Here is a 22,745-nt window from a genome sequence, read left to right on the forward strand (position 1 = left end):
CCAGTATTTGTGCCTATGATTTTCAGGCATGAGATGCAAAATAACCTGCCTAGCGGTCAGCAGTCTCAATGACCTAGCAGTTGTCCTCACCAGGATTCAGAAATATAATTTTCAGGTTGCTTCTAAATAAAGCAACAACCTTCACCTTTCTACCTAATGGCTGAACATTTAGTCTTCAGTTTAGTTGTGTCGTCTTAGAAATATATGGCTTGCTTACACATCTCTAGGCTCCCCAAATTTATACTATGCTCCAGTTCTCAGCCAGTCAAGGGACACTTTAAATGAAATGGACTCTATTAAAGAAAAGTGTTAATGGTTTTATTAGCTTGAAAAAAATTCTATCAACATTTCTACGCCATGTAGCTCAAGAAGAAACTATCATCCAACAGGCCATGTTCTTATTCCTATTCCACTTGCTTTGTTCCACTGAAGCAGCCATAAATGCTGACTTAGACCAGAGAACCTCCAGCAGGCTCAAGGCCTCTTGGGAAACAATGATGTGTAATACATGCTTGTGGTAATCTAGCCTGTGATCAAGGGCCTGAGGGTGCTTTCAGGAGCTGTAAACAGTCTGAAGGGCTATAAAAAGTCCCTTAAATTATACAAGGGAACTGAAGAAAAGAGAACATGTCCTCCAGCATTCTGAGTTTTTCCCAAACATCACAAAACTGAGGACAGTGTGAAGGCATGGGGATATGCTTAGTGATGTCTTGTCTTGCATGGAAATTTGGCTGTTTACATTTTGGGAAATAAATGTAATAATCTGAAAAAATGATGCTGAGATTTATCCATGGAGCTCCTGCTTGTGAAGAATATTATGGGTGGAACAGTAATAATAATTAGCAGAAATGCATCAATATGATGAACTTCAGCATTTCAGTATTACTCACAGCATCAGCATCACTCAGAATGCAAATTCTAGACAGTTTAAAACTCCTCTTTCTTATTCCTCCCCAGATGCTATTCCCACACCTTCCCCTGGTGGTGTTCACATGCTAATTCCTTCTAAGGATCTTATTTTACCAGAAATTTCACCGTCCATCACTCTGAAATGTCAGCCCTCAGGTGGCAGAATAACATAACAAAAGTGAGGTAGCATTTCAGTGGCCATGTACAGAAACCTACTGGCATATTCAGGATAATGTTGGAATCTTGACTGAAATTGCTGGTACAGGCATTAACAAAACACTACCTCCACCATAAATACAGGATTGAAGCTGTGGGCTTAGTCACATTTTTCTTAGTGCTAAAAGCAAGATTTCTGTACCTTTCCCTTTGCACCTACCCTCCAACAGCCCCAAAGTTGTGCTAGTTCCACTCTTTTTTCAGCTATACAGTGAATTAATTTAGTAAATGAAATGGAAAAAAAGCAAACCCTCCAAGAGCACAATGCCACACTCCCTGGGAAAAAAAGAAAAAAGAAAAGATTTGTTTTGTAATTCTAATCCTAATCAGTGCCCCGATCTGGATAGACCTGCATCCACACAGACAAGTGGGATAGCAAACAAAAAAGGCAACGATGGAGAACTGGTCTTGCTGTTGAGAAAATTGCCTTGTTGAGCTGCATCTTGAGCTCGCCAAATCATTTCATAGACTGGTTCCCATAAATGCCCACTAAAGGACAATAATTTCTGTAACTACCAGCTTCAGCAAATTTCTGGTTCAGTGATCCAGGGATTAAACCCCCTGTTGCTCTGATAATCTCTTGAGCCATTATTCCACTCTGGCATGTACATTCAAATTGACCCTTATGATACTGAAGTAGAAGTCTCAATGGAAATAATTGCACATGTCTTTCTGGAAAATAGACTTTCCCTACAAAGCCAGTGCAGAGCTACCCCAAAAAGTTTGCACATTTTGCAAAAATAAAACAAAAAACCCCAATCTATCACTTTCTCCAGAGACAGTGCATGGGATTTTGTTGTACTTTAGATCAGGGCACACTAAAGCATTCATTAATTACTATGCAATAATTGGATCCACATGAAAGAGTTTGGATATTTATTGCCTTTGTGAAAGAGTGGTTACTGATGCATAAAACACTACAACGTTACAGAGCAGTGGTTATTTCTATTTCCCCTTTCCTTGCTTACAAGAGCAGCAAGTGACTCTCAGTGTTCTGGAGGAGTAGGCTGTTAAGAGTGCCAGTTCTGGCCACATGAGTTTGGTCCCACATGTTTCTGAAGGTGCTCCAGAGTTAGGCATTCCAGAAGGTAGAGTTCTCCTCCTTTAGGTTGAGGTGGATTAACAACTTCCAGACTGCTCTGAGGTGCTATGCATTCATTAGTGTAGTGAGTTGCCAGGCAAATATCCTTGAATAGTTCTGTTGTTTCTGCCAATTACATGCATTTTCCTAACACCTGCCTAATTGCACTCTAACTAATGAAAGTTACATCCTTAACTCCATAGCAATATATCAAAAGCTGGACTCTGGATCTTCAGCACCAATCTAGTTATTCTAGTCATGTCAGCTCAGTAGGTATTTACCTCTCTCTAAGGAAGTTTGCTTCTGAGCCAAAGTGCCAGTTTCTCATAGGGTTTTGGCCCCACACATTTCCCCCTCTGTCAATGAACATTGTAATGAAGGTGACGTACGTGAGAATGAGTGTTACAGACACTCATAATACAGATTGTTTGTTAAAAAATACTGATTTATTGGGATTTTTTGCATGAGATAGTGTTCACATAGGAAACCAAATCTCTCAAACAGGTTGGTCAGATGGTGTATGGGCAGTGACACTGTAAGTCTCTGTTGCAAGTGTCTTTGCAAAGGCATCTTCAGTTGAATCAGATGAGCCTCACTGAATTGCTGCCCTCCTGAATTCTTATAATACAGCTGGCACACAGTCTTATGTGTGTAAACCTAGTCTAGGTGTCTTAGGTGTTATGTGTGACCATTTCTGTATCTGCAAGAACAGTTCTAGTGACTAGTTACAAGTATCTATGTACAGTTTGGTCAGTTCTACAGCAGCAACTACCTGGGGACATCTCTGAGACAACACCATACTGTAGTGCCTGTCAACTGGCTTATACACAGCAGGAGCTGCCTGGGGAAATCTCCAGGACTGTCTGAAATTCCCACGTAGAGAGCTTCTGCAATGGTTTGTCAAATATTTTGTTGTGAAGGCAACTAGGAGTTCAGTTAACGACCTCATATCATGTCAATCCACTGTCTCACATAGGAGTTCAGTCAACGACCTCATATCATGTCAATCCACTGTCTCACATTAGTGTCTCAGACAGCAGAAACTATTTGTAGAATTTCTCAGTCACCCAGAGAATTAATGATTGTGCTGAGTATGCACATTGGCACAGCCAAGATATACAGCTACACTGTGACTGTAACTTGTTGCAAATGAATGTATCTGTATACTTGTAGCGAATGAGGCATGGACTCTTCTTTAAGGTGCAAAGAGAGACATTTATTACAAATTCAGGCTTGCATTTATACTTACTATGATGCTTGCTCCAGCGTTTGCTGATTTGCTAAGTTAGTCATTACATAAGCGATATATTTTGTGTTCCCACTGAAGTTACTGCCATAAAAGCATTTTTTGGTCTATCACAAGTTACCCCCCTGTCCTTAATGTATCAATCCTGTATCAATGCCATATCAATCCCTCTGTCCTTGATGTATCAAATAGTATACAGTCCTTGCTTCTTGTATTTTTCCACCAACGCTTGTTTGTATGCTGTTGACTCTTGTGGTTTCTCACAGGCCCAATGTCAGAATACTGCCACATCTCTCCTCTTTGTTTAATAATTGCATAGCCATAGCAGCATGTAATTGCATAGCCATTACACAATTAAAGCTTTTTTCAATCATTTGTTGTACACAAGATAAGACACATGGTATACAAATCAGAATAAGCAACATGACTCCACATATAAATATTACAAGCATAATTACTCACTTTGCCCATGGTCCTGACCCCCCCCAGCCAAGAGAACAGACTCTAGAAATCACCATCATCTTGTTTTTGCAATTGCTTTATTAATTCCTTTTATTTGGTTATACTGACTTGAATGGATTCTGAGTGATCATTGAGGTTCATGAAACACATTCCTTTGAAGTCCTGACAACCATGACCTTGAGCTAATAATAAGAAATCAATGGCAGCTCTGTTTTGTAGTGAAGCGTGTCTTACAGCATCAACATCTGTTAAAAGACCATTCAGGGCTAGGCTCGTAGTGTTAGCTTCTTTTGCAAGCCAGCAGCCTAGTTTGTTTACAGTTACAAGAGCATGTGCAGTTCCTACAGATGAAAAAAGGCTTGCTAAAACTCTCTGGCCTTTACCCCAAAATTCTATGTTTGAGTTACAGGAATCTGAGAAGTGATGTATGTCTCGTTTTTGCTGTATGGCTTTATTGTGTGGTAAAATGTCAGGGTGAAAGAATGTTAGTTGTCCGAAGGCACAAGGCCCTCCTACTGCTCTTCCCAGGATGCGTTTCCATGCTCGCTGCCAACAGATCAAAACCAAATCCTTGGGTAAACCTACGGGATCTGTTCCAAGAGTGATTTGACCAACACTTGTGATATCGCACCACAGGGAGTGATCGACATATATCCCTGTAGGGGACACATCAAACCCTAAACTATTTAGATACTGACGTGTTGTGAAATTTAGATAAAAGTAAATAGGTGCTTGTAAGGTTCCCATGATGTCGAACTCCTGTGGTTCAAGGGGCAATGCAGGAAAATCATTAAACTTGTACAATTTATCATGGTACCATGTAGCTTTTTCCCCGGCAGTCTGTCTCTAACTGTCCTGACACCACCACCATCTCTGCATAACTCCTGGCTTGGTGCAATTGCTTCTAACAGTTTCATTATATAAGGTACTTAAATGTCGTTCTGTTACTGGCACTCCTACTAAGCATGTACAAAAAGGATCTGTTGATGTGGACAAAGAAGCACAGAAAGTAGTTGCACGGGTTAAGTTAGCTAAAATAAGCATACATTTTCTTGCTGAATCAGTCGTCTGTCGAGGGGCCACCTGAAGACTCCAACGAGGAGGCAACGTAAGGTCATACACATCTTGACGGAATCCTCTTCACTTGAGAACCTGCAGAGACACGAGCATAGCCCCTTCCCCAGGTTATTAGATCAACAGATCCTGACCATTCCTTAGACATAGGATCTTTTACCATCACTAAAGGACATTGCTGTTCTGGTATGCTGGTAGTATGTTGCCGTTCGTACCTACTACACCCAGTATCATTGCAATTTAAAAAATTCAGAATGTAAGAAGCTTTCCATAAACGCTCCTGGGGCGAGAGGCCAGGGTCCCCCCTCTTTTGTTTAGTAAGCAGAGCTTTAAGGTCTCTATGAGCTCGTTCTACTATAGTTTGTCCTGTTGGTGGGTGAGGTATTCCCATAATGTGGGAAATGCCCAATTCAATTAAAAAGAAGCGAACTTTGCTGGAGCAGTAGGCTGGACCATTGTTTTTATATATCACGTAACAGCAAAACATGTTAACCAATGTTTACAGACGTCACGTGCTCTTTCACCAGTGTGTGCAGTAGCAACATGAAATATGGAATGAGTATCTACAGAAACATATGTATTTGAGTTTACCAAATTCAGAATAATGCGTTACATCAGTTTGCCATACTTCATTAGCAGTAATCCCTCATGGATCAACACCCTCTTTGGATGGCATAGGTGCGAACTGTTGACAATCAGGGCAGGACATAAGAATGCTCCTGGCCTGATCCATTGTAATGTGAAATTGTCGTTTTAACAACCTTGCATTCTGGTGAAAGAATTTATGTGATAATTTAGCTTGCTCAAAGGCTTTAGGCACAATAAGTGGCATAGCTCTCCTATTGCCTTCCATAAGAGGTCCTGAAAGGGCAGTGTGAGAGTGGATGTGCATTGCATCAAAATCATGATATCTATGATTTATTAGAAACCATAACATTCTTAATTCAGCCATCAAAAGAGGATTATCCACTTCCTTAAGAAAAGAAGCTTCTAGACAGTTAAGTATGCCAGCTGCATGATATGGATCAGTTATAACTTTCAAAGGTTCATTACAAAATACTTCAAAAGCAATCCTAACAGCTGTTAGCTCAAGAACTTATATTGACCCTTGATCTCTTTTTTAAACCTTCTGTTCCCAACACTGCGTATGTGAGTTTAGCCACGTAATTACAACTTTACGCGAGCGACCAGAGGCACCAGTGAAAACAATCTTGCTGCTCACTGGTCATTGCTGACAGTGGCATTTGCTGTATAACAGTAAATTACCAATTTCAGCCCACAGTCTATGTTGAGGGTAATGAACTGATGTGTTCCCTGTGTATGTAGCTAATGCAGTCTGGAAATTCACATCTTCAGTTAATAACCATTGCAAATTCTCTTTTGTTGTAGGAATAAATATACGTTCAGGGTCTGTCCCATCCACAGCATATAAATGTTCTCTGCCTTTGATTATTAGTTTTGCATATATTTCATTAATTGTCCAAACTGCTTTTCTTGGTGTGTGAGCTAGAAAAACCCATTCCAACACTCTTACAGAATCACTTAATGATTTGTTCTATTGAAATAGTACTGCAAATGGTTGGAATTTACTGGCTATGAGTGCCAGCCAAGTAGGCAGTTGCAAATTGCATCACCGTTCCTGTTTTGGTTCCATAGCATCAGATACTCTCTGTATGGCTGCACTCAGATACACGCTCTTGGTATCTTGTAACTGGTTTCTCCAGGTTTTCTCAGATTTCTGAGAATATGATCAGAATGAATATTGATTGCCATACTGACCAACCACCCTATTAAACCTGTAATGAAACGTAGATCTTTTAACCAGCCTGAGGGTGCTTTGCATAGCTGCTTAAGCTTTGGCCTTGTAAGTTATCTATCGTAAACACAGAACAGAAGTGCTAGCACAAAAGTGAAAAATGGCGTTGGCTTTCCTCGCCGGATCAGAAGTGGAAATCTGAGTGCTCTGTTCGCGTAGTGCACGACGAAGCAGCCCAGCAGGGGACGGTCGAGCCAGGTGGCGACCGCCCCCCCCGCAGGCGGCGAGCCCGACCGGGACGAGGAGGGGGCGCAGCAGCCGAAGCGCCGCCAGGAGCACCGGCCGTAGGGAGGGGATGGAGCGGAGGCGGCGCTCAGTGTCACCGGCCCGTAGGAGAGGCGCTCCAGCAGCCGACACTCCTCCGATTCCCCCCCCACGCCCCTGCTCCCGTTTCCGTGGGAAGGGTTAATTGGCTGCCCTTTCATATTAAACCTTGAGCAACATTCACTCTCCCAGTGCCTGCCTTTTCCACATTTTGGACAACCTTTGGACAACCCTGTACAAGGGTACAGCCTTTGAAGTCTGGCGTGCATACTTTGTGCAATCTTTGTTTACATGACCCAGTGCCCCACAACGAAAACATCTCGATCTCAGTTTTGTTCCCAATACTTGTGACTGTGCCCCTAAGGTGGTAGCTAGAGAGCTAGTACAATGCTCAGTTGACCCTATGTTTTGACACACTGTCACCATGTCTGCTATAGTACACCTTTCCCTATTCCTAATACCCTGTAACACACACTGACAATCAGCATTAGCATTTTCAAAAGCCAATTGTTTTAGTAACAACTCATGAGCTGCGTCATTTTCAATTTGTGGCTCCAAAGCAGTTTGCAAGTGGTCTAAAAATGGCACATAAGGTTCCTGTTATCCTTGCAAGATTTTTGAAAAGGACATATTGGCATCTCTTGCAACCTCTGGTAACTTCCGAAACGCTTTCATTGCTAGTTTTGCTATTACACCATATATATCTCTGGGATATGCAACTCGATTCTCTGGCAAAGCATGGGCACCTTCCCCAGCTAAATGACTGCAATCAATCCCTCTTTGCTGATATGCGTTATCAATAGCCTTTATAGTATAGTTCTCCCCAAAATCAGATAGCCATACAGTATATTGAGTAGTGGTTAAGATAATTTTCAACAAGGAACACCAGTCATGCAGACTAAGTACATAGGAGGAGCTTAATGCTTCCAAAAAATTTATAACAAATGGCAAAGTAACTCCATTTTCTTTAGCTAATGTCCGTAATTCCTTTATAACATCATATGGTAGCTGTTGAAAGCCTGGAGTTTGCTGTTCACGATAGATCACGGATGCCGTAATCACTTTCCAGTCTCCTGCTTTCAAAGCCTCTTCTCTGCATTTATCCCACATGGTTAAATTAGTGTGCACTTTCGGTTGCAAAATAACATCCCGGGGGAATACAGCAGGCTCTCGCTCCAGGTCCATTGGGCCAGGATCAAGGGGGTTGTCAGGCGACTCCCATAAACCATCTTTTGTCAAAAGGGTTCGCTGTAGTGTACATGCAGGGGCTTTGTTATCAGCCAGCCCTTTCTCTGCTACTGCATCTGTGGTTAGTGCATTTTTGCCCGATACAGTTACAGGATCCCACTCCTTCCCTGGCAAAGGAGGAGCAGAAGATTCACAGTTAGTTGCTGCCTGTGCAAATACTTACTTCTGAGACGCTTTTAAAGTAATAATTTTCCCCCAAGTAGAAAAATGTTCACAAGCAGCATTATCTCTGGTTGCTGCCTGTTCAAATAGTTCTCATCCAACTTTGTGCCATGCCTCCAACTGAAATGTACCAGATATAGGAAAGTCCTGCACATGATTAGCAATCCATTCTAATAAAGTCACTAATCGGACTACTGGTACACCCTGATTTTGCTTTCTTAATAAACGTTGAAGGACATCCAGACTTTTCTTTGTTCAAGGGATAAGGTCCCTCCCATGGTTCCAAATCACTCACCTTTTCTTGGTGACGGGTGTGTGTGCTGCGATTTCTGGTTCCCAGTTCTGTTTCCTGGTGCTGTTTCCCAGTCCCGGTTCAATTGGGCTTCGATACCGGAATGACTGCTGCCTTTACAGCCACATTGAAAGTCCCTGTTCAGGGCATCATTTGTAGCAAATGAGGCACAGACTCTCTTTAAGGTGTGAAGAGAGACATTTATTACAAATTCAGACTTGCATTTATACTTACTATGATGCCTGCTGCAGCGTTTGCTGATTTGCTAGGTTAGTCATTACATAAGCGATATATTTTGTGTTCCCACTGAAGTTACTGCCATAAAAGCATTTTTTGGTCTATCACAAGTTACCCCCCTGTCCTTAATGTATCAATCCTGTATCAATGCCATATCAATCCCTCTGTCCTTGATGTATCAAATAGTATACAGTCCTTGCTTCTTGTTTTTCCACCAACGCTTGTTCTCACACTGTTGACTCTTGCGGTTTCTCACAGGCCCGGTGTCAGAATACTGCCACATCTATTATTAAAAAAACTCCCACAAAACAACAACCAACCAACCAAAACAAAACCAAAAACAAACCACCAAAAAAACCCTGAGAAATCAGGTCAGTTGTAAAGTATTTTTTTTTCTAAATTCATTCACCACCAACAGACTTCTTAGTAACCGTGCTTATACTATACTAATCATCATCACTACATATATAGAACTGTTAGTCTCTAACAAGCATATTTTAAATTAGCTGTGAGTATATATGGAACTAATGGCACAGAGAACAAGATGACCAGGCTTGAGAGCACAGGAACAAGCCATGTTGGAATATCTGGATTAGTACATTCATATTTTAAAGTTTTCACAAACTTCTGCGTGGTCACAAACTATAGGACAACCTTGAAGTTCAGTCTTATATCACAATTTAAACTTAAAATTCATGGAATCTTGTTACAAGGGCCATTCATGATTGCTTTCCTTTTAGAGTGTTTTCAGATATAAGAATTTGTGTGTCTTTCATTCACAACTATAATTGTGCTGAAGATAAAATAGCCTTTAGATATGGCAGAGTATCCCTCAAAGAAGCAAAATAATTTAAAAAGTCTAATCTAAAACCATACAAAATACGTTCGGCCCTAGAGAGTAACCAAGATTAGGCTATTCTATTTGACAATACTCTCTGCTTGACCATGCCCTCAATCTCTTCTGCTCTCTTCCTTTTGCAAACCACAGTTTGAGGACTTTTCGCTCTTTGGTACTGCAAATTTTAAGATTGTACGGGGCAACGAAGCATGTTTGGTTTGCAGTGTATGGGATGATTAGCATAATACAGGTTTGCAGTGTATGGGTGTTTACAATGATATTATAAATAGAATTGTGACACCTGATGATGTCCCATTACAGTACCTGAAATTATAATCCAAGTGGTCTCTCCCATCCTTGTGTCACGTATAAGAAGTGCTTTACATAATACTTTGCACTTAGGGAGACTTTTGTATTGTCTCTAAACATGTACAACACAAAGCATGTACAGCCATCAACTAAGTCTCCACAACCCAAAATGCAGGCTAATATTATAGATTAATATTAACTTCAATATTAATATTATAGATTGCAAAACTGAAAGATAGGTAAAATCATCTAGTAAATCGGGGCAGAGACAAGTTGAAAATCTAGCACTTCTAACCATGTGTTTTTCACCCATAGGTGTTAGAAGCTTCAATAAGCTTTCCCATTAAAATTGTTCTTCAAGGTTTATACTTCTGTTTGATCATAATTTTCAGGGACCATTATAAGATTCATTGTGACTTCAGGCTGTTTTTGTTGTTGTTGGGTTTTTTTGTTTGTTTGTTTGGTTTTTAATTTATCCAGACAGCAAAAGACACACAACAGCATATTATTTTTTGAGACCAGTATGTCTCAAATTCCTCCTGAGCTCATACTCTTACAGATGAACATGACCTTTCATATGCCATTTAAAAAATATGCTTTAAATTGACTTCTAACACGAATCCTCGGTGTTCAGATTGCTGTAGGTTTCCTTTCTCCTCCTCACCAAGCTGGTAGCTCTTTGGAATCTGGTACACACATGGATTTACTACTTAGAAATCATCAGGTTTATATATTTCCAGAATATACCAGGTACAAGGGAGAAAATGTGACACTTTCCTATGTTTTTCTGTCATTGCAAGTTAAATATTTTGTCAAACCTCTTGTAGGTCCCAAGACTGCAGTAAAGATAATAACATTTTCATTTGGAGTTGCAGCGGTTTACTGTTCTTGTTAAACCCACATATTCTATTCCTCCTTCTCCATACTGTAGTATGTATTGTTCCTAATGAAGAGGAATGGATGACATAAATGAGCTTAGTTGCACCAAGTTCTAATTCTGCATCACTTTTTTTCCAAATCCTCCATTTTTAATTATGTACTGTTTTGATCTAGCAGCTTGAATTTTGTTTCAGGTTTTTTCCAGCATGCCAGTTCTTAGGTTTATGGACAGCAAGATCCTGTCAGCTACTGAAATAGACCTGAAAACTGGCTCTGGCCCAGCCCTCCTGGAATTTGTTATATGTTGCGTGTAATTCAGTTGAGCTCTGTGGCACAAATATAAAAGCAAAAATCAGGGAAATAATGCTTTGCTCTCATCTATGTAGCAGCAAACTACCAAAGCAGGAACTGAAGGGCAATGCCTAGAACAATGGGGTTCCGAGCTTGATGGGCTCCTCTAGGCCACTTCTGTAACAAAAATAGCTAGTATCAAAAGCTCTTTCCTTAAGGAAACTTTGCCTTGCCTTTAGTGGTACTAGCCATATTCTTCCTTTCCTCTCCCTTCTCAGAAGAAGCTGTCACTGTCATCCAAACTGTGAATACCTCTGCTATACTGACTTCTCTTAACTTCGACAAATGATACCCAATATGTCTGTATTTCTAGAGGGTTTTTATTATATCAAGCAGGTTTCTGAATCCTAGGAGCAAAACCATTATGCATGAAATGCTCATGAAATGTGTTTTCCCTGAAAGAAAATACAAATATAACACATATACAGTTAATGTACTTCTGAATTTTGGATCTTTTGCTTCTACCATCTTCTGTTTTATTTAGTTTGAAGAGAGAAGATGGGCACCATTAACACCCAGGTCACACAATCATATCTGTATTATGCAGAGTTTAGTATAAATGAGTTGATCTTCTCTCTGGCAGGGACCACAGACAAACTAGCAGAATCTCCAGATCACCATCTTAGGCACCTCAGAGTGCTGACTCTATACTACAACCTGGCCAAAGCCTGACTGTATTTAATTTATTTGGGACCATTATCAGGCAACATTGTAAAGGAGTACGACCTCACTTTTGATAAGTTCTAGACTGGTTCTGGAAAATAGACTATGTTGCTCTCAGCTCATGATATACACGAGTACTGATCAGACTTAGTTGTTTTTCATGTTTTAGTGGGAGGCAGAAGCATTTTGGCAGTTTTCTTTAATAAAAAAGGAAGGAAAATACCAAACTTGGAGGAAAAAATTGCCAACACACTATCATAGTTACAGTTGGTTGTTTGTGGACAGTGATGGCTGAACACATGTGCATGTATTTGACAAAATTGTTCAGAACAGGAAAAAGTGAGACACATAGCAGCACGACACTGTATAAGACAGTTATGGAAAAGAAAGCAAGAAGACAGATGGCTATTTGCTAGACCTGACAGAGCCATCTAAGTGATTTTCATAGATCTTCCAGTTAAAATGCTTTAGAAGAATGCTCCCAAAGCCTTATGCATATCACTGGAGAAGGTAAATAAATACCTTTTCCAATCTAGCAAGAAATCAAGAAGTCTATCCCTCAAAAAAGGTAGGAGGAAAGAAAAAAAAAGAAAGTTTGAGAATGGGTGAAAAACCAGAAAGTGACAGAAACCAAGACAACAGAGTGCCTGCCACCTGGCGAAGAAATGAGAGGAGTAATCTCAAAAATTCCTTTAACTCTATGTGACACAGCAATTTAAAAGTGTAAGCACAGACTGTAGCTTAAGAAGAAAAGAAACAACTAAGATTTTATAATTACAAAGCAATAAAACATCTTGTTTGAATGAATAGGGACATTTTTACTTATCTGGTCTTCACCTCAGACTTGCTAAGCATGCTATTATATTACATAATCCAGCAGGCATGAAAATCAGGACAGATGAAACAGAAATGTTTTTTTATTTAAATACAGAAATTCCACCTCAGATTCCAGCAAACAATATAAGGCAGAAGGCAGAGGGTTTTTTTCAGAAAGGAAAGTTTCCTAAAAGCTATCACACAAGAGCAGAAAGTTACAAGATAGCTTGAAGCTGGCGATTTGCATTTCAGTAAAGATGGGTTCACGATTCTAAGAGTATTACTTCATTTTCTTTCTGATAAGCTGTGTGCCCAGATGCAATATTTTCTACCCATTGACAGCTTATGGGGGATGGCATTATAGTGAAGTTTAGCTCTTCAAACAAAATTATACACCTTCTCTCCTCTGAGCACTCAAGAATAGAATCAAGGAACAGTCTTTCACTTCTCTCAGCATATTTTTTTCTGTGACAGCATTGGCTGCACTTATCAAATCACTTTGGTATGAGGGTGTACATATACATCTTTTCAAGGCTTCAGGAGAAATATGAAAGAGAAAACAAGAAGTCAGACAGCTATTTGCTGGACCTGATGGAGCTACCTAAGTGATTTTCATAGTTCTTCCAGAATCACACAGAATCACAGAATCATTGACCTTGTAATAGACCTCTGGAAATCATCTAGTACAACCCCCCACTCAAAGGACTGTCAACTAGAGCAAGTTACTTGGGGCCATTTATTGTCACTTTAGAATATGTCTAAGGAAGAAGACTCCAAAATGTCTTTGGGCATCCTAACATTAAAAATCAGTTTTTCTTATGTTTCTAAGTTGTGTATTTCAAATCAGGCCCACTTCCTCTTGCCCTTTTGTTGGATACCACTGAGAAGAGCCTGGCTCTATCTTCTTTGCTCCCTCCCCCATCAAACCCTCTCAACCTATCTTCATACGAGAGAGCTCTCCAGTTACTTATTAATTTTTGTGGCCCTTCAGTGGACTCACTACAGCATATCCATGTTTTTCTTATGTTATATGGGAAAATATTTTGTATAATATTTCTTAGGCTCCTCATAACTTGAAGATGACTTTGCTGTCAAACTTCAGAGGTATTTTGTTGTCCGTTCTGAGTACATGTGGTTTGTAATGGTTCAGAAAGTTAGGTGGGAATCGAACAAGGTTGTACTATCACTTATGCAGGTCAGTGTCTGACATACCATGATATTATGCCGTCTTATCTCTGCCACTGGAGTAATCTCAATTCTCAATAGCCTGTTTAGCTCTTCTAATCCATAGAGGATTGGAGACCCACTTTGTTGTCCTCTATAGAAGTTGTCAGAATAGGACTTTCTTCCAGCTGACCCAGTTAAAACTTTTTTTAAGAGTTTAGCACTCACAATGAAAATGAAGGAAAAAAAAAAGAAAAAGAAAAAAGAAGGCAGGAGCATTTTGGTTAAAATGAGATTAGGTTTTCTGTTTTTTGACTGCAAAATAAGAGTTTATGTTGCTAAATAAAATTAAGTCTACAACTTTAGAAAAATACAAACATTCTCATGATAATCTGCAAGAGACAAGGTTCTCTGGTGTTTCATTATCTGTAAGCATAGCTAAGGATTCAGATCATGACAAGAATTCTGTAATTTAGCACTGAATTATCTGAGCCCTGGATGTATATTCTTGGCTTGTGGCAGTGGGTATCTTGGATCAGTTCAGCTTCTGATAGACCCTTCCTCACTCAAACCTAGCATCAATGGTTGAAAACTGCAGTGATTCCCAGGAGCAGGCTGGAAAGCTTTAGTGTTCCTGAAGAAGGTTAAGAAGATGATACATGTGGAAAAAAAGTTAATGAGGAAAGCTAAAGGACCAGGAAGGAAAAGTATAAATAAAATATTTTAAGAATTAAGTTCAAAATCTTCTGAATGAACACGGGCAAATTACAGGAAATAAGAGAAATATTTGAACTACTAGCAGTTTTGTGAGAAATAGTCAGGATAGAAGATATATTAAGATATTAGAGAGATTGCCAAACATAATGCATATTTTGAGGCAAAGAAAAGAAAAAGAGAAGAGAAGAGAGAAAGAAAAGGAAAAGAAAAGGAAGAGAAAAGGAAGAGAAAAGGAAGAGGAAAGGAAGAGAAAAGGAAAGGAAAAGGAAAGGAAAGGAAAAGGAAAGGAAAAGGAAAAGGAAAGAAAAGAAAAGGAAAGAAAAGAAAAGAAAAGGAAAGAAAAGGAAAAGAAAAGGAAAGGAAAGAAAACAAAAGAAGAGAAAAGAAAAGAAAAGAAAAGAAAAGAAGAGAAAAGAAAACAAAAGAAGAGAAAAGAAAAGAAAAGAAAAGAAAAGAAAAGAAAAGAAAAGAAAAGAAAAGAAAAGAAAAGAAAAAGAAAAGAAAAGAGGAAAGGAAAAAGAAAAAACTATGAGAACGAGTTAGCCTTGGGTCATCAGATGTGGCAGTTTTTCACAAAAAGGGCAAAAATCACAGATTTATCAGTTTGTATCATGCTATTAACTTGAAAGAACAATGCCAAGTGATTCTACTAAAGGATCCTGCCCCATATCTTCCTTTGATCAGATAACAAACAAAATTCAGTGGGGGTTTTGGAGCAGGAATAGTTTTTTGCCACAGTATGTTCTCACCCAACTAGGAAGTGGATTTACAGCCCAATGATTGCTCCAAGTCTTTGGGTAAAGCCCTTACCCACTTTTCTAAACAAGAAGAAAGGCACCTGATGCCCAGTCTTTCTACTGAAGTCTGAGGTCAAACAGACTGGGAGAAGTCTTTTCCAGGCTGATTATGCCCTGCCTTCTTCCTTTCATCAAGATGCAAGGTATTAAGAATGGTGAAATTTTCTAGTTTAATCTTCCTTATGACCTGTGAATAAGTGACTGGGGAAGAGATGGCCAAAGCTACCCAATGGAAAGATGCTGTTTTATATGAGAGAGCATTCCAGTGTAATAAATATCACAGTTTAACAATGATTCAGGCTGTATGAATTTTATCTGTGACACAAAGTGCTATTCTATTTTACCTTCTTCTGTCTTCAGCCTTCTCATTGCTGCTTTTCTTTGCCTTCCATGGCTACCCTATGCTTCCCTGTGCAGAACTTTGCTACACATTTTTTCACCTTCTCTGCCAGTCCTCTACCTGCCCTCCTTCCTTTTTAATATTTTATCTTCTTCTCCTTATTCATCCTTATACTTCCAGTCTATTTTTCAACTGGAGCACTACTATTGCCTCCTACTTGAAATTACACCAAATTGTCAATGTTTGAAGTAATTCTTACCTACTTCAGCCTGAGGCTGCTGTTATTGGAAATCTGAAGTAATAAATGCTTCCCTTTCCATTTTCTCTTCAGCACCACCCCACTCCATTTGTAATACTTTGTGACCTTCACATGTACTTATACATGATATGTTTACATTCAGAAGACACTTTTGACATCTCCTGGCTTTGTTACAAGTACACTTTTACTACCATAAAATTTTCTTCATGACAGTACTCTTTTACTTGAGATCTAACAAAACAGGAGCAGAAATATGTTCCCAAGCTCACTTCCAATGGCTAGTTACCTTAGGTAACAACAGATGTCATCAGGATTTTTATTCACATGTCTGAGGGCAAAATTTGTCCCATAAACAGTATGAAAACTCATATTCCTCAAATTTAGTGTTCCTGTGAATTTCAGTATCAAGAGGAACTTGCACTGAGGCCCCTATTCAAACTGGACTGGCCAAGTATCCGTGTGCACACAGATATCTGTATGTGTAATAGCTGCTTTCAGCCTCTTAACTGATATTGCTAAATGATTCTTGCAAGGAACAGCTTCTACCCCTGACTGGTAAAAAAAGTCCTGAAGGACAAATAGTTTTCTCTTTGGAAGAAAACAGATTAGAGCAAATGGTGTATGTTTTCAAAACAGTTTCCTCAATCACATATAGAACATAAAAGGAGGAGTAAGAACATCAACCATCTGGTAGATTTCCAAAGGAGTTCAGGACCAAAACTTTCATCCTTATGCTGGAACCATCAGACTGGAAGGTTTTCCTGGTATCTGTAAAGTATCAGCACCACGTTCAAGGATTAGCAGTCAGCTATCATCCGTGTTGACAAAGAGGTGGGGAAGGACAAGAATAGGTGCCAGGGCACGTCCTGCAGTATCTGAAGGAGAAGAAAGGATATATTAAACCTCTGCCTGCCAGTTTTGCCATTTGCTGAGTGCTTTTGAAAATATGATGCTTCATTTATCTGACTAAAGAGTGATTGAGCTGTACCAGAAATACAGACCCAGCTGTCAGAGAAAACAGTAAAATATGTCCTGGAATAGTTCTGAAAAATCTAAGTATTTTTTTTCTGTATGTCTATATAGAACACTGTTTATTAAAAGATTTAATTATGCTAATTTTAGCTATGTGTATCACCTGAAAACAGAGAAGACACACTAAAACTATGTAGGTTAGCTCAAATGCATGCTGACTAAAACTTCATGCATTCACCAACCACCAGACATTCATGACATACCAGTGAAAAACATTGTGACAAAGGTTGCATAGACATTAAATTTTTATTTGCAGATTATTTTTTCCTTATCCCTCCACCTAGAAATTGAAGTACTTAATAAGAAATAGTTTCATTGTCCAAGACTGTGAAGGTAGCTTTGGAATACTCTAAAATAGCTTCTATCAGCAATGGCTATAAGGGTTTTCATGTTTGAAGGGTTTTAAGACCTTCAAGAGCTCTATGAATGTCCCGAAGAGGGAATGGCTTGCTTCCACTTCTGTCATCATTAGAGCCCCATGCCTACACCATGCCATGGTGTGAAATAAAATTCTACTTTATAAAGAAAGGAGGTGTGGATGATTATTGAAAAAAATAGTGGTATGGAGCTAATGAGAGAACTTGAGATGTTAGAATAAATGTGAGCTGAAAGGAGTAGCAGGAAATCAGAGGGTTGTAAAAACCTGAATGATCAAATGTCTCTGCAAAGTCTCTCACAGAGGTCCCAGTCTCAAGCTGTATGGCACGTGTGTCTATAACATACTCTACAACTCTGAAACCTTTTCATATGGTACCATTGTGTCCTGTAAGGCATACTCGTTGTCACTTGACATTTCAGCATACCATATACCTTCTGCTTCCCTAGGTTCCTTACTTTTATGCGATTTATAACAAATCCCTGAAATCTATTGCGTACCTACAGATCTGTATCTGAACAAGAATTTGTGAGGGTCATTCAAGTCAAAGGGAAAAATTTGCTTATTTAATTTTCTTGGCGCCACTGCCTCATCCCTGTGGGGCAGGAGAATAATTTTGCTTTCTGCTTTTCAATTCACATTCTCTACCTCCATTTTTTCACCACCAGGAAAATTTCAGCCTCCTGTGTGGCCAGGGACCTCCTTTTGTTTTGGCAATACTTCATGGCATGCCAGTATTCCAGAGGTCAGCTGAGGATAAACTCTAATTAAGTGACATTAAAATAGGCTGCAGGAGACAACTATTCAAAACCCTAGCTCTATCATAATCTGTTACTGATGTAGCATCTGAGCTGGCTACATGCTTAAAATATGCATCAAAACTAATCTTTCAAACCTCTTCTTCAGGTCTCCATTGGCACCCCCAGAGGAAATTATTTCAAACTGTTTAGAGAGCAGCAATCCTGTTCTGGTCCCTGGAATCTTTCGAGCAACACACCCCCACACACCAGCATTATTTTCTCACCTCCTCCATATAAAAACAAAACAGAAACGTGAGAACAGTGGGCTGGAGAGATGGAGCTGTAGAAAGTGAAGTTGGAAGGATTAATTATGTAATACGCCCCCCTCTCCCGCCCTTTCCCACAGCAACCGGAGTGAGGTAAGCCTGATCCTCCCATCTGACAACTCAGAACTAGAAAGTGCCCGGAGGAGTGAAAGCAAGATAAACATGTGGGGAAAGTGGCAATGCACTCCCACAGAGGAAGATGTCATTAGGAAAAGGCTAAAAAGAAGTTCAAAACACCTTTAGCCCCTCCCCAACAAGACCTCTCCCTCCACCCCTTCCCCTCGCCCCCTCTCCCTTTTCAGCGGGAGCTGCATCTGGATCGGGACTATAGTTCTACAGTTCATGGCTGTCTGACGGAGTGTGGATTCTGCTGAAAAACTTCAAGTAAAACAGAAGCTGGGAGCACAAACACCAGAAGATATATTAAGAAAGCAGGTTTGCTACTTAACTCGGAGGAAAGAAGCTGGAGCAGACTTCTTCAGTTGCCCTCTAAGAGCCTTGCTGAGCATCCTTGCTAAGAAAAATGTTGCTGATTCAAACAGAAGAGGAGGGATGGGGAAGAAAAAAAATTGTCCATGTCTCTGTGAGAGATGTGTGCATGTGTTCGTGTGAATGCGTGCTTGTGTGTGAGAGGGTGTAGGCGACGGCTGGGGGAGCTTGAAAGAATGTGGTGGGGTTTTTGTCCTTTTTTTTTTTTTTTTTTCCTATGGAAGACATGTGAATGCAGTTCCCACAGAAGGGGACCAAGCTCTGCCCAAGAGCAAAAAGGGTAGAGAGAGGGAGGAAAGGGGGGGGGGGGGGAGGAGGGATTACTATTACAAAAGACATTCGTAGAAAGAGGGTGGCAAATTCTCTGACCATCTTTAAAGGCAGTTTCCTGGGACCTAGGGAGCAAGAAAGAACCCCAAAGAAAGAAAAAAAAAGGCTATGATTTCCTTGTCCTGTTGCTTTATCTCTGGCTCCCTCTGCCTCTGGAAGAGTAGCCAGAGGACAAAAAGATGCCCGGCTGGTCACTGCATGCCCAAGTTCAGTTTAGCTGGTGCTTCTCTCCTGTTTAGCCCGACTGCTTACTGTGAAGGGGAGGACTCACAGCCCGACAGCCTTGTAGTTTATCCTGAAGAGTGTGTGCCGCCTCTCTTTGCCCATCCCAAGAGCTCGCTGGAGGTGGAGGAGAGGGGAGAAAGAGGAGGACTTGAAAGTGCCCGAGCTATTGATGCTAAGAGGAGCCAAACATTCCTGTGGACAACACAGGAAGGACAAATCTGACTGATTTACTGCTGTTTTCCATAATTTTTTTTCTCTCCCTATCCATTGGCGCACACCAGTGTTTGGAGATCTTTGAAAACACAAAATAAAACACCAACTCCGAAGCCCCAACCCCTTGGCTAGCTCTTATGGGAATGAAACACTCCTCCCGCTGCCTGCTCCTGAGGAGGAAAATGGCGGAGAACGCTGCTGACAGCACCGAGGTAAGGATGCGAGGCCGAGCCTGGCGCCCCAGCTCCCCCAGCCCCGAGCATAGATCCCTTAGTAGGCGCAGCAGCCAGTGCAGATAAGCTTTACTGGCTCCTTCAGCTAGCTCCTGCCTCCCCTGCTGCCATGATGTCCTGCATGCCCCCCCACCCCGCCCCGCCACCCCGCTTCGCTCTCTGCAGAGAACTTTGCACCCCGCGGAACCGGCCTGTCGCTCGGGTTTGCTTCCCGGAAGCTGCCGCTTTACGGCTGCTTCGCCGAGAAGTTGGGTGGGCTGGGAGGAGGTGAGGCTGCCGTGCAGGGCACGGGGAGCGGGGAGGGGAGTTGGGTGTGCGGCGCTAAGGAAGGGGGGCGGTTATTCATGTGTTTGAGGAGGCGGAACGGGACAGAGGTCTCTTGCGGTAGCACCTTGGCCAGCTCCGAGTGCGTCCCGCCGGTCAGAACGCCGCGGAGCCTTTGCTGCGGTTGTTCGGGGGACTTCAGGAGCGCCGGTGTCCCTGCAGCGTCCTGGATATAACCAGGCGGAGGTGCGCGGGGAGGGGGCGGAGGGCAGGAGGAGCAATCCCCCTTGCGCCCCGCTGGCCTCGGCAGTGCCGCGAATAGCTTTGCATTGCCTTCGGGCCGAGAGGGTACCCTGCTACCTCTCAGGTTTTCTGCAAGAGAGCCGCGCTGCCCCCTCCCTCCCCCACCCTCCACCCTCTATAACCTTCCGTTACCTTTGGTTTCCTCAACATTGGGGTGGAGCAGCCCTTCTTTACTTGTCTAGGGCTGTCTTGACCACACTGAGAGTTCTCAAGGGATAGAGCAGTGTGCGAAGTCTCAGATCCGGAAAAACAGAAAGATGCAGGATGCAGTCCCAGCTTCTCTGGGTCCATGTAAGGAGACAGGGGAAAGTGCGAGTGTGTGCCAAACTCCCCGTTTCTATTCATAGACTGTGCCTAGCGCTCTGACTGGGCGCTTAACACATGGTTGAGCAATATGCAGCACAGCAATGTGCAGACCCCCAAGGACATCGCACCCCAGCCAGGTTCATGCCCTTACATGCACGGGCAGGTGGCACTGACCCTCCTCCCCAGTTGCCCTGCATAGATAATAAAGAACAAAAGCACCGCTTCAGTGTGAGCACATGATTATTCCCTCTATTCTTTCAATGTCTCTGCTAAATATCTCCTCCTTTCAGATAGCCCTCCCAGTAGGTGTCCTGCTCCCTCATGAATTCCTAACAGTGCTCTCTCTGCTTGACCTTCATAAATATGCCTCCTTTTCTGTGCCAGGTGAAGAGCAGTATTTTCTTAAATGAATGTGATGTAAGCACTGAATCAAAGAACATGCCTGCTACTGTATTACATAGAGTACTGTTTGCAGAAGTGGTATCTATAAATAGTACGAAGTCTGGCTGCACATCTCTACACTGTCATAGTACTGACAGCACATATTGCATTAAAGGTCCCAGGATCCTGGGCATTGTTGCAAGGAGAAATGTCCAAGAACAGACAATTCCTTTCAAAGCCATTTTTCGATGGAAATTGTCTTTAGACAGGGAAAATAGATGAGAGGAGCTCTTTATATGTTCCTCTTCTATTTCGATTAACTATTAGTACATTTTTATCATTTAACTGCCTTTCTATTTCTGCTGGTATAGTGCTCCACACACCACAATGTCATTTTATGGAGAAGGCTCTCTTAACAAGGACAGTTTCATTCCAATGCTGCATACAGGTTAGGAGAATATTAAAATGCTGTGCTTCCTCTCCTCAGAGTATCCATCAGTGACAGATTTGTGAAATACGAGTGAAAATATTGCAGATTAGGCATATCCTGCTGCACTTCCACCTTAAGAAAATCAGAAGGGATACCTTCATAACACCTGCCAAGATATTTTCTATTTTATTAATTTTCATATTTGTGATGTTAATATCTGTTGTGTACTGAGAGAAGTAGGCTGCATACATGCAGACTTAGAAAGGCACCAAGCAAAATAAACTAGACATTTGAAGCTCTTTCACTCGTCAAGCATCTATATTTAGCAGTCATATGATACCAGTTTGACCTTCAAACCTGTATTTCTCTAATTTTCTCCTGAAGTTAGCAAATGTTCTGTGACAGAAGGAATACAGGACAAAGCATCTCACTTTTGAACTTAGCAGTGTCAGAGAAAATTAGAAATTGGTATAAATTTGCTTCATTTAAAACTAATGGGGTATCAATAATATGCATGACTGGATACTCACTAAATTTCTGAAGTACTTTGATGCCATGGTGACAGGCATGATGTAAAAAATGCCAGCTATAATGACAGATGACCAGTTAAAACATTTAACAAATGGTCAAAATACCCCACTTCCAAATCATTCCAAAAACCTTCTGGTTCTTACTCAGATTGATTTGAGCCTATTACTTATGTTACAGCTTCATAGGTTTTTTGTTTGGTTGGTTTTGCCTTTTTTTTCGGCGGGGCGGGGGGGGGGAGGTGTTATTTGTTTATTTTTAATCTACCACAACTTTTTATTCTCTTAACTACCCTCTGATGAACATAGTGCTAGCTCATTAGCCTAAGGAGCTTAAAAAATTGCTAACAAATACAGACAAGATAAAACCAAAGCTACAGTAAGACAATACTCACTGTTTCCTCAAAGAAGAATATAAGAGAGTCAGAAA

The 22,745-nt window shown here is 41.0% G+C and overlaps 1 protein-coding gene, 1 long non-coding RNA gene and 1 pseudogene across 3 annotated transcripts in view; 1 reads left to right on the forward strand and 2 right to left on the reverse strand.

Moving 5' to 3' along the window:
• Positions 1–6,671: 6,671 nt before the first annotated feature.
• Positions 6,672–7,229, reverse strand: LOC135989440 (3-oxo-5-alpha-steroid 4-dehydrogenase 1-like; annotated as a pseudogene).
• Positions 7,230–12,946: 5,717 nt separating this feature from the next.
• On the reverse strand, positions 12,947–20,984 carry LOC135996754 (uncharacterized). Its single transcript, XR_010607308.1, has 3 exons — positions 20,804–20,984; positions 15,886–17,015; positions 12,947–14,661 (listed from the first exon to the last, which is right to left on the reverse strand). It is a non-coding gene; the product is annotated as an uncharacterized LOC135996754 (long non-coding RNA).
• PRMT8 (protein arginine methyltransferase 8) overlaps positions 20,009–22,745 on the forward strand; it is a 92,442-nt gene continuing 89,705 nt past the window's right edge. Inside the window, exon 1 of one of the 2 annotated variants that reach the window (XM_065648938.1) lies at positions 20,009–20,083. In XM_065648938.1, the coding sequence (XP_065505010.1) occupies positions 20,009–20,083 (75 nt within the window). The remainder of the gene's footprint in view (positions 20,084–22,745) is intronic. The other variant, XM_065648946.1, reaches the window with a different exon arrangement.

Source organism: Caloenas nicobarica, chromosome 1, assembly GCF_036013445.1.
Source record: "Caloenas nicobarica isolate bCalNic1 chromosome 1, bCalNic1.hap1, whole genome shotgun sequence".
NCBI lineage: Eukaryota > Metazoa > Chordata > Aves > Columbiformes > Columbidae > Caloenas > Caloenas nicobarica.